Genomic DNA, 12904 nt, shown 5'->3' on the forward strand with positions numbered 1-12904 from the left:
TCAATAAAATGACAGCGACAATGCCATTCGTTCTTTACCACACATATGCCTTTACAATGAAATTTGCATTCTCAAGGCTGGTATAGTAAATGCATATGCATGGTAAAAACTTACCAGGTAAGTGTAACCCCAATTTGAATATATATTTTTAAATACATTTAAATGTATATATATATACATATATACATACATATATACATACACACACCCCCACACCCCCCCCACACACACACACACACACATGCATGCACCCATGCCACCCCAAAACCCATGTCCACCCTAAACCCTAAAACTACCCTTACCGACCAAAAACCCTTGCCCACCCTAAACCGTAAAATTCCCCTTTTTCACTCTTATATACACAGCTATATAGGAAAAGAAATGGTGGCAGTGGAATATTCAAAACAGCCAGCACCTCCGCTAAGTTTGCATTCAAGTCAGTTCGTATATCTATTTCATTTACATTATGTCTTAATACCGTGCCACCCACAGTAACCCTTAATACATAACGGACATCTCCGAATATATTAGTCAACTTCGAAACATAGACAGAGCACAGCACCAAGTACGTATACAAAGATCAAAGCGCCGGGAATCCGGATATAGTGGTCCAGAACTGTTCTGGACCACTGTATCCGGATTCCCGGTGCTTTGATCTATTCAATTAGATGTGTTATTTGAACCGCGAATACACATCATTAGAAGCCTTGAAAAAGTCACGAATGGCGATGAAATACGTGTCGGCTGTAGCTGTACCAATATTGTAACTACAGAAACAACTGTGATGAAGATTGTTGGCTGAACAGAATTTACCTCTTTGAACTTTGTATGAAAATAATTCTGCTGATTGGGATCAATCAGCTGTATACATACTTGGTGCTGTGCTCTGTCTATGTTTCGAAGTTGACTAATATACAGCTATATAGTTAGATATACACTTAAAACATACAACCATTAATACTTACATATACTTAACTTTAAAACTTTTTTTACAAATATGCCTTTACCATTCAGGCCTTTACAACGAAATACATTGCAATTGCATGCCTGGCAAAGGCATATTGGTTGCAAAATCCTGCTTGGTAAATACTTGTGTGGTAGTGTCGCCTGAGTGGTTAAGCCTGTGTGGTACCAGCTTTGTGCTAAAGGCTGTTTCCCCATTCCCATGATTTAATTTCCTATGAATTAGATTTGCTGTCGGAGCAAGCAAGTGTCTGTCTGTTTGGTTGATTCAAATAAGAGTAGGTTATCAGAAATCAAGGGGCAAATATAACTGGGCCTGAAAGTTCAGACTCCAAATATTATTGTCTAAGAGGTTTTGTTATGCTATGCAAGTTAGTGTCTCTCATAGGTCTGCCTGTAGCTGAATGGTTTCTGGGGTCTTGATCAGATTCGAAGTTGTGGTGTTACATCAAATGCTGGTGCGCTCTTCAAAAGCTGGTGTAAGAGAATTCCAGAATATAAACTTCATGGATATAAAATCTGTGCTATCACATTTAGAGGCCCTATTTTTTAAAACTGTTTTTTGGAGCCATTTGGCTGTCTAAATCTAAGGGGAAACTCCTATACACCCAGCCCAAATATAATGTTTTGAAGATGCTTTACAATGTGAAAGTTCTTAACAGCCTTTCATATCTTCAAGGAATGGAACCCAGATTGGCTTCTTGGGCCGAGACATGTCCTACGACTTCAGCCTACAAGAGTTCAGACACCTGCCTGCGGTCATACCTATCAAAATGGTAAGTGCATTACCTGAGACTGAATGAACTGTTATTATCAGTGAACTACCTAATTCATCTGGAACACACTCCTTCAGGGGTTTAATTTGGTATTACATTCCACAATTACATTTGTGCTTAACAAGTTTGTCCATCAATCTAATATGCTGAATTAATTTAACTAAACGCATTTCTAGCAGCTCAGTTCTCTACTGCACATATGTCAAACAAACTATTAACAACTGAAATCAATGAAACATTACAGGCTAAATGTAGTAAGGGACAGGTTATAAAAAATGATTGCAAACAGTGCAGTGGTATGTGTCTTGTCTGGTAATGTGCAGTGCGCCCATCGACTACTAGGTCACTTTGTAAAATCTGTAGTCGTGGGGGTTTCAATCTGATGTAACTAATCAATATTGATTAAACAGCTCACTAATTGCAACACCGGGTGATTAGCTACAAACGGATGTATGACGTTACAACGCATACTTTTACAACGCCTACCTTTACAGCGCATTTTTTTACAACGCAACATCCATTACAACGCATTCCATTACAACGCATGCATTTACAATGAATTTTTAAAAACTACCTTTACAACGCATTCCATTACATCGCATACTACCTTTACAACGCATACAATTACAACGCATAACATTACATTACATGTAAGGTAAGTGTTGGATAGTGTAGGGGTAAAAATGACTATTCTAACTCCAGGGGGTGCAACAGTAGGGTAGGTGTTGGATAGTGTAGGGGTAAAATTTACTATTATAACTCCAGGGGGTGCAACAGTAGGGTAAGTGTTGGATAGTGTAGGGGTAAAAATTACTATTCTAACTCCAGGGGGTGCAACAGTAGGGTAAGTGTAGGATAGTGTAAGGGTACTATGTGTTGTAATGCTATGCGTTGTAATGGTATGCGTTGTAATGACTGCGTTGTAATGACATGCGTTGTAGTGGTGTGCGTTGTAGTGTTATGCGTTGTAATGGTTGCGTTGTAAATGCATGCGTTGTAATGGATGTTACGTTGTAAAAGTTTCGTTGTAATGGTAGTGCGTTGTAAAAGTTGCGTTGTAAAGGTTGTTTCCCGCTACAAACACACAGATAGTGGTCTTCAAGGAACAGCAAACCACTATTCCTGTGTTTGCATTCTCGAACGGGATTCTTTCTTAAAGCAGCCCATGTCACTTAAGGAGTCAGTGCTGCTTTAACGAAAAAAAAAACTACTGGCCCAGATTTACTAACATTTTGCGTCATGGTTGCACCACTTTTATGGTTCCACAATGACGCAAAATGCTAGTAGATATTTACAAAGCTAGGTAGGGGGCAATTTGCACTAGCTTGTGTGCCTTTCTAAATAAATTAACACAATTAAGTGTTCCATGGGTGGAGCATGGGCGTTCCTGTGCATTCATCCATGAATATCATGCAATCCCAAATTTACAAGAGTACTTTTATGGCTGCAGACACTCCACACTAGTGTTGGAGACACTGCACATAAAAAGATAGGCCTGTCCTATCATTTTATGTGCCGAGTTCTCCACTACTAATCGTAGGAAAGCTCCAGGACATCTAACCTGCGCTTCTATTGGAATTCTTTAACGCATATTAGCAAGCCCATAATCGCCGTTTTAGCGGCAGTTTCCTGCCGCTAAAACAACAATCATTTTAACGAGGTTCTTGCTAATATGCCCCTAAGTTCCTCAGGATCAATAATCAAGGGGTTATTTAGAGTTTGGCAGACAGGGTTGACATTGATAAATGTGGAGTATTGCCATAGCTGCTAAACTGACGGTCGGTTTGTTGGAAAAACCATCATGTCATGTTTCCACTGATGGGGTCCTAGATGGATCTACCAGTTGAAGGTTTATACCAAACACCCAACAGACATCAGCCATCGGCCTAATGACCTCAGACTGTCTGACCTATTTAAGTTCTAGTTTGGGAATTTGTTTTGGAAAAACAAAGATTTTGCAGAACGGTTTTAGAAAAGCCAAAAGGTTTGCTGAACACTTGCTCAAAACATTGCAGCCATTCAGCAAACCTACAGTGCATTCAGAGGAGCCGCCAGGAAGCCACTGAGTTCTTCACCGAGAAGGTGGAGATCTCTCAATATTGAGAGTTGTTGTCTGCCGATGGGTGAGGTTATAGCCCCCTTCGCCCTATCAGTACAGCCAGTTTCCCACTAAACTTTACACAACTCCCTTTGTCTTCGTTTTTTCGTTACATATGCTGCTCTTTCACTGTAACATTAAGATCAACAGAAAAACATAGGGGTATATTCACAAGAACGTGTGATAACTACCACAAGTGCAGCGTAACACAACTTTCAACATCGCAGCCTATCGTGGGAAAATAACTCTGTGTCAACGTGGAATTTCCAACACCAGATAGACACCAGATAACGTGTCAAATGGCGCGTCAAAATCAACACCACGCCAAAAAAATGCGAAACACGAACGCCAAAAAAGCTGCGATAAGGCTAATCGCGATACAAAAAAGCAGTGAAAAACCAGCGGCAGGCCTGCGAATCCCACGCGTCTGGTGGGAAAATGCACAATAAAAGCAACAAAATCAACACACCAGAAAGAATCCAATGTGCGCAGCAACATGGTGGCACCCAGACCCAGCGCAGAGGCCAACGCGAACCCCACAAGCCCCACAGACCACCAGCAAAGAACAACGGGGTCAGCGATGGCCACGGAGAGGAGGGAGAGGAAGCCGGAAAACAAGACTAGTGTCGCGGAGGCGACAGGACAATAACAGCAACTGACCCACAATCAGACTACCTTGAATGCAGCTGCAGTGTCGAGGGCGCCAATGGAGGAGGACAAGAGGCGCTGGCATGACGTGAAAACATAAACCAGGCCCAAAGCAGCTGCCAACAGGAAGGCAGCAGATGTGGCAGGAGGTGGGAATCCTGCACCACAGGAGGAGCTGGAGAAAATGGAGGCCAGTCATCCTTGTGGAGACGGTGCAAGGAGGTGGGAGTACGGACACAGCTCGAGAGGACCTGACATAACAAAAACAGGGTGAGGAAAACACAGTGACCGGGGCACCGGGGGGAGAAGGGCACAAAGGCACACATGTACAACGACGTGTAGCACACTGCACACCCACAATCACCCAGGGTCATGTACCCCATCCCCGTGGCACTCTGCAGCACTCAAACATAGCAATCAGGGCACATCCCTTGACAATGTGTCACAAAGTGCAACCCTGACACTGCAGAACAGGGGACAACTGGGTACGCCCATGCGCAGCAACAGGCCAATCACATTTGGACACTGCCCCCCCTTCATATAGCCAGTACCACCCAAACAGTCACAATATACATTGCCACACAGTCTGCATGTCTACAAGAACAATGCACCAACATAAATGTCAACACAATGTCAACATGCATCTCACCTTCACATTGAAGAGGGAGAAAACACAACACCTCCAACAGGGCAGACCAGACAACCCACCAGTGATGCCGGAGACGATCACCACTCCCTCGACACCGACGCCTCACAACAGCCCATGGACATTCGACGCAACCCACCACCAGGACCAGGGCAGACAAGCTACTTAGAGGAGAACCCAGCCCCTGCAACAGCCCACACAGCCTGAAGCATCCGCAAGCACTATCGGCTCACAACATGCCACCGACCCACACATGGCACCCCAATGCCAGGTGCCAGATCACCAACAGGAGAAGGCCGAACAGGTGCGGGTGTGGTCAGAACCCATGGCAGGTGAACTAGATCACAGACTTGGGTATCTATTATCCTTCAGGGACCACCCACATTCCACGAAGGAGACCCACACTGCCATAGAGACACATGCAGATGTACACTCCCAGGACAGAACCACGCCCAGTGGAATGCACATATAAGTCACACACCCACGTTGGCTCTGCGTATGACAGCCCAGTTCCTTCCTCTTATTAATTGAGAGGGTGACGACAAAGCTACATGTCCAAGCTCTAACACGCGGCCTGAGGGGACATGTCTGCATCCGCTGTACACTGCACAATGTAATGTCGTAGGGCCCAGGGCCCTCATGCAGACAAGACCACAGGACACACGCAGATATTATGATGAACTGGCTACGGGCACGTGCACCCGGCCCCTTTATTGGCAGGGCCACGTGTACAGTGACGCCTGTGCTGGATGTGTGTGGGGTGAGTGCAAGCCAGCCCACAGGGAGGTATTGGTGCTGGCAACAAATACAACAGTGAACACTATGAATACAGAAGCAGACAATACCAGCATTTTACAGGGACAACTGCTGAGCATCATGGAGGTAGCCGGAGCAAGTCCAGGGGTCACACAATGAGCAAACAGAAGTGTCCGTGAGTTGCAGTGCGCTGAGTTCGGGGCACTAGAGCTGAGCACGCACATGTGAAGAAAATGTCTAGGATTGTGTCCCTTTGGGACATTTCCGAAGCAGCTGCAGGAGGGGGTGGCACACCCACATCATCTTCATCATCATTGTCCCAGGCCTCCCACACTGCCTGAGGTAACATTGCTGCATGAATTCTCTACAGCACAGGCCAAAAACAGTCATGGTCGATGATTCATGGTGCAATGAGCTAGTGGCACCTGGAGCGCTGAGCAGGGGAGCAGGAAAAAGAAGGCATCCACAACAGGTGTGTGAAACTCCGTCGGTCTGCCAGTACGACCATTTCAACACTGGCAGTTGGCAGTTGGAGTTGGTCCTGGTGGTGGTGGCATGTGTCTTCTGCTGTGATAAGACATCCGGGCCCGTCAGAACTCAATTTGATGTGAGAGCCCTGGTGGGCCGCAGTTGAGGCCGGAGGCAGCAGACAGCACAGGGGCACAGACACATGCCGTCGATGAGCCCAAGATCACTGTCACAGAGGTCATCCAATATCTCAGAAGAAGGGGTCCCTGACCTGACCAGCACAGAGATAGTGTCCCCAGATGCACTGCGGCCGGCACAGCGGCCGGCACAGGTATCCCGCAACGGGACGGTGACTTGAGGTCCACTGAGGTAGTGCCACGCAGACTGAGCGGTCCTCATTGATGTCGAAGGGGAATGTGGCGGAGGGTTGCGGGGGACAGTGGAAGGTGTCCCCCGGGGCATGATGCAGAGGGCAGTAGCTACCTGCAAGCAGCAAATGTAGAGTGGAAAGCGATTGCCTCGTTGCCACCACCAATTCAGCATCAGATGCATGAGGATGGGTACTACCCCCTAGTCCATTGACTCAGCCGGCACCAATGTACGACTGGAGGGTGTTCATGGTAGTCGAGGAACAGGCTTAGTGGCACCGGGGCTGAGTGGGGATGCAGTCTGCGATGATGCCGGTACACTGATGTGGACTTCTGCATTGCCACATCAAGACTGTGACCTACTGGACAGCAGTGTAGGCCGGAGGCAGCGGTCAGCAGTCGGCCACAGCCACGTGTCACCGGCTGGTGTTGAACAGGGTTAGTGGCACCACATGTCGCAGGCTGGTGTTGAACAGGGTTAGCTGCACCACGTTTTGCAGGCTGGTGTTGAACAGGGTTAGTGACATCAGGGCAGTTGTCGGTAGTGTTCGATCACCTCCATGACAGAATCTTGCGGCTGTGATGTAACTATGGCCTCTCGCCACCACTACGAAGGGTGCATAGTGACATACAATCAGACATGATTCATGTACTCTGCCATTGTGTACTCAAGACTCAGTTCCAAATGTGTGACCTACTTGTCCGCTGTGCATGCCGGTGGAGTACGTCAATGAGAAAGGAGTACTGTGGGCCTGTGTGCGGGGTGTGAGCCGCCGCCCTGGCAGAGACGTTGGGTTTTCCAGAAGAGGACCACGCCTAGAGTTACGTGCCTTTTATTCACACCCCTACGCTGACCTGGCTCATGCTTACGGGGGGACGTAACAGGCTACAGTTCCGCGTACTTCTCCACTGGCTGGGGTGACATGGTTGCATCCACTGTCCACTCTCCAAACACCAGCGGTGTGTGTCTCCATGGACATGTGTGTGGTCTGATTACAATACACTTGGCATTGTGTACATTGTCATTTATCGGTCCCTTGCCTCCTTCGCACACGCCTGGTCCCCACCTCTGACGACATTCTGCTATTGTGTGTCCGAGGTGCCATGCCGTTGATGGCTCATGTCTATGGCTGGCCCAGGTTCCCACTGTGAGTTGTGCTGTCATGTCTGGTGGGTGTGCATGTTGTGTGTGAGCTTGTGACGTGTGCATTTCTTGTGTTGTGAGTTGAATGAATGTGGAGTTGAGGTGTGTGCATTTGGTATTGGCAAATGGGCAGTGCATTTCCGTGGGTGCCATCCTGGTGGCGCAGATGGATGATGGACTGTCGAGGTGTGTAGGTATCATGCACACTACCTGAGTGGTTGGCTGCAGCGTCAGCGGTGATTCCACAGTGTTCCACTGTTGCCTGCACATTGGTGGGATATGTGCTCTTTCTGTTGAGCTTCTTGTTGTCAAGGGCCACTGGTAGGACACGTGTGCAGTCACATGCTTGAAGCCAGCTGTGGTGTACATACCCCGCTTGGTCTCCGTCTGTTCCTGCGCAGTGTGAGCAGTGTAGTTAGTGGGGTACCATGCTGATGGTGTCATCCATGACTGTTGCAGGGGACTTGTATTGGCCTGGCTTTGTGACTCCTCCATCTCAGGTGGATGTTGTTTGGCGGGTGCCAGAGGGCAACAGGTGCAGCACGGCCAGCAGCTTTGTCTGTGGTGGGATGTTGGTTGTCCGCTGTGTTGGTGCCCTCAGCCTGTGGGCGATGGTTGTCCCTTTGGGCGTATAGTGGGCAATGGAATTCTCCGGTGTTGGGTCTGTGAGGTTGGTGCATTTTCGGTGGGTCGCTGTCTTGGTCTGAGTTGCCTCAGTGTTGATCTGGGGGGGGCGGTGAGTGTCTGGGGGAGGGTGGGGGTGGTTGTTGGGCCCTCTTGGGTGTCTGGCCCCCATGTTCAGTGGCTCCATGACATCTGTTGTTCTTCAGGTGTGGCTCTGGGCTGGTCTCCCTTTTGTGGTGCAGGCTGCTGTCCGACTTTACACCAGGTCAGAGCAGGTGCAAGTTTCCTTCTGCTAACGTGCCTTCTCGCCTGTTTTGTGTTCTTATCGCCGATCTGGCTGTTCGTTGAGAATGTTGCGGAGTGATGTTTTTGCTTCTTTTTGCACTGGAACATCTACTCTGCATCTCATTAGCAATAGTTGCCGGGGTCATCTGTGGCGATGTTTTTTGCGGCTGCTATCGCTGGTAAACTGGTGTTATGGGCGGCTTACACCAGCTTCTGAATAGAGTGATGAGTTTGTCGCAACTTTGGCTGCGATAAAGTGCCGGTAATTCGGCGATGGCCCCTTGTCAATATGCCCCACAGGGTTCACACACACCGAGTTCTTCAAAATGTATGCCTAGATTTGGTAATAAGCAATTTCTTTATTCTCTCATTGCAGGGAGATGAGTTGCAGACGGTTTGCACCTACAACACATCAGGACGTCACAATGTAACATTTGTAAGTTCATTTTTAAAAACCATACTCTCATTCACCATTATTAAGAGCATGAAAGGAATATTACCAGCTGTGTGTTTGCTCCAACAGTCAACTTTTGGTTAAATGTCGAAAGCTATTTCAGCAAGGGGTGCGAAAGGGCTGTTTCCTCCTAATTGTAGAGTTGAATGGTGTGCATCAATAGTTTGCAATCGCATGTGATTGAAACTTTGGATCAGTTACGGACGAAGAAAGTGGCAAATGGTTTGCAATGAGGAAAGGACCCTCCTGCGACTCAAATCACAAAATTAAAGGCTGGTCGCAAACGCCAGTGCACAATTTGATACCACCATTTGCGACCAGCCTTTTAGTACGTCTGGCCTTTGTCTCCAGATATCTTGCAACTTGAAAACAAAAACAGAGCAAAGGATAAAAAAAATTCTATGGTCAAGTCATTGAGCAACAGAAAAACCGAGTGTCCTTCAAGTTCTGCTAAGCATGTGAGCCACACAAATATTCCCTAGCCATGTCCACTAATACAAAAAAAACTGAGGGCCCGATTCACAGAACTAACTTAAGACAAAATCCTAAACTTACTACTTTTGGTATTCACAGAAGTTAGGATGTTGTCTTAAGTTTGTCTTAAGACAGACTTAAGACATTCTTAAGTTAGGATTTTGTCTTAAGTCTGTCTTAAGTCTGTCTTAAGACAAACTTAAGACAAAATCCTAACTTCTGAGAATACCAAAAGTAGTAAGTTTAGGATTTTGTCTTAAGTTAGTTCTGTGAATCAGGCTCACTGTCAGAGGTTGCTGCATGAGTCAGAGGATCGTTATATTCTTTCTAAAGGTTTCATATGAGAGGTTTATCAGTTTTAGGACACAGTAGGATGTACCATGGAAAAAGCACTGTTTCAAGTTGCGAGTGGGGATGAGAACATGTTTTCAAAAATCTTTATTTATGACTTTAAAACCGATGTTGCACCACTCATGAAATAATGCATGTTCATGTGTTTGATGACCTGCCGGTCTCTCCATCCAACCAGGATTTGGTCTGTTGTCATTTCCAAGTTCTTTCTTCCTACTCATTGTTTTTTCTGTCTTAGACAGTCACGGGTAGTAAACCCATTAGCCACCCTTTGGGCTTCTCTTCTGTTCTGTTGGGCACATGTTTTATAAGCACAGGACTCCCACAGCATGAACTATTTAATGGTAACATACAAAGGCCCTTGATGATCTGCCAGATGCTCCCTCTGTCAACTGCTCTCTATGCCATTCCAGAATCCCCCTACCTCACGAGAAGCAAGTTACCAGCGAACAGCAAGCATTCCACAAGGAATGTATACTATGAAATACAGAGTATATACAGAAATACAACGCATCTAAGAAATACAACACAACTAAGAAATACAGAGTATATACAGAAATACAACACATCTATGAAATACAACACAACTAAGAAATACAGAGTATACAGAGATACAACACATCACCTCCCTTAACAAAAACAAATCAAAAACAAGAACTTAAGAACATACAAAATCATCAAGATGCTTAGGCTTAACTCTGACATGAGAAGAGCGATCACAAACAGGAATCTCCCCCGACTTGACATTGGAATCAACATTGGCACAGTTGGACTGACCCGGCCCAGCAGAGTCAATTTCATCAAGCGGAATTTCTTAACAAACATTGGAATCATATGGAAAACTCTCTCGAGAACTCCCAGGATTGTGAAGCTTCAACCATTCTTTTTGCTCAGTGGTGATCCAGCACAAAGACCCAACTATTTGCTCAGCGATTAACTTTTACAATATCTCATAAATGGCCCATACACATTCACCCATATCCCTGAGGCACTGGGAGTCAATTTTGTTTCGGAATTCAGTTAACAATGTCAATTATTAGTTCTTATTCAAATTTTCTCATAATTATCTAACCTTCTAATCAACTTTCCCTCAACTTAGTCGATGGACCAATTAGTTGAAGAGTTGATGGCAATGATATGACATGATTGGGGTGCCGCTTCGGTAGAGGTTTTGTGCTGTTCCACCTTTCCCGCTGTTTTCCGTGGGTGACATTTGCTGCAGGGAGAAAGGAGCAACAGAGGAAGTCCCTGAATCCTTAACGGGCAATATCGAGGGAGCCCGCAACGCCATCTCCCCACCGCGAGGACTACGTGTCCCACAAGACCTGGGAACTGACACCTGAGGCCAATTAGCATCGGCTTCATTACCTCTCGCCGCACCCGCTTCGCGGGTGCCGCTTCGGTAGAGGTTTTGTGCTGTTCCGCCTTTCCTGCTGTTTTCTGTGGGTGACATTTGCTGCAGGGAGAAAGGAGCAACAGAGGAAGTCCCTGAATCCTTAACGGGCAATATCGAGGGAGCCCGCAACGCCATCTCCCCACCGCGAGGACTACGTGTCCCACAAGACCTGGGAACTGACACCTGAGGCTAATTAGTCTCTGCTGATTGCTCTATATTATTGACTGCAATACCCGCCTCGCGGGAGCGTGCCGGGAGAAGCCCGGGACAAGGGCGGGACCGTCTTTGGCCGTCCTGGGCCGGACGAGGCTGGGCTGGGGCACCCCTCCTTGGTCTGTATCCTTGGAACTGTAATATTGATTTGTAAGGTCCATTTCTGTGGCGTGTTTGGTTCTGAGTATAGTTTCCCTTAGGTACTATGGCGTCACAGTTGGTTAAAGGGGGGAAGGCTGGCCTGAAATCCATCACAGGTAGCCTTATGGGGACACTGGACAATTATATTACAAGGCTTTCGGTAGCTCTAGACCACCAGATAGTCGACGTTGAAAAGAGGATATCATCTGAGCTTTTTACTAAACGGCCCTCCAGGGTCCTATCCAGCATTGTTTAACGCCTGAGAACCGTATTAGCCAACGCTTAAGTGACCTTGGTTTACCAGAGTCTAGTATTGAATTAGATTCCCTTGTGAACATCTTAGAGGGAAACAACTCATCAGTTATCCATTTGGGTTGTACTAAACAAGCAGAGAATCATGTTAGTACGTCATCCCCAATAGGTTCCCCTGCATGCCCCTCAAGGGATTCACCGACGCAAACAACTCGAGTTGTAGGTAAAAGGAAAAGAAGAGGTGGTGGGGTGAAAGGAAAAAAAGCTAAAATTCCGAAATTAGCTAGAAAGGGGGTTCAGTATCAGGGTTCGGGGAATCCAATAGACCTTAATATAATAGCCCATACCGATCCCATGGCAAAACCCCCACTTGTCTTGCAGGGTAATGGGGTTCATTTGGATCATGTTGAACATCTGATTCGCTCTCTAATACTCTCCTTGATTGAGAGACTAAAGTTAGTCGTAGCAAGTTTAGGTGAATTAGAAACAGTCACTAAGGCTAATTTCGATATGTTAAACTCCCTAGTTGAGACACAGAGAAAGCCTTTAGAGCGTAATGTCACTTCTAAACCGGTAGATACTAGGGCTGCCCAAGTACCCTCTCTTATGCAGAAGGCAAAAAAGTTGGGTACTGATAATGTTGTGAGTTTGCCGGACGCAAGGGCTATAAATACGTGTATGACCAACAAGGGAAACCCAGGGGCTCCGAAAACATATCAGGAGGCCCAGACTGATCTACAAGGGGCCCGACATTACATCAGGAGGCCCGAATTGAATCACATAGATTGGGTTCCGGGCACTTATGGTCTGGAAAAATGGATATAGGCACATGTAATCAAGTGACTCT

The 12904-nt window shown here is 46.5% G+C and overlaps 1 protein-coding gene across 1 annotated transcript in view; it reads left to right on the forward strand.

The window, feature by feature from the left end:
- Window positions 1-12904, forward strand: part of LOC144769773 (DBH-like monooxygenase protein 2) — a 248912-nt gene that overhangs the window by 213985 nt on the left and 22023 nt on the right. Inside the window, exons 9-10 of the mRNA XM_078653958.1 lie at window positions 1643-1739; window positions 9153-9212. Coding sequence (XP_078510084.1) covers window positions 1643-1739; window positions 9153-9212 — 157 coding nt within the window. The remainder of the gene's footprint in view (window positions 1-1642; window positions 1740-9152; window positions 9213-12904) is intronic.

Source organism: Lissotriton helveticus, chromosome 7 (assembly GCF_964261635.1).
Source record: "Lissotriton helveticus chromosome 7, aLisHel1.1, whole genome shotgun sequence".
In the NCBI taxonomy this organism is placed as follows: Eukaryota; Metazoa; Chordata; class Amphibia; order Caudata; family Salamandridae; genus Lissotriton; species Lissotriton helveticus.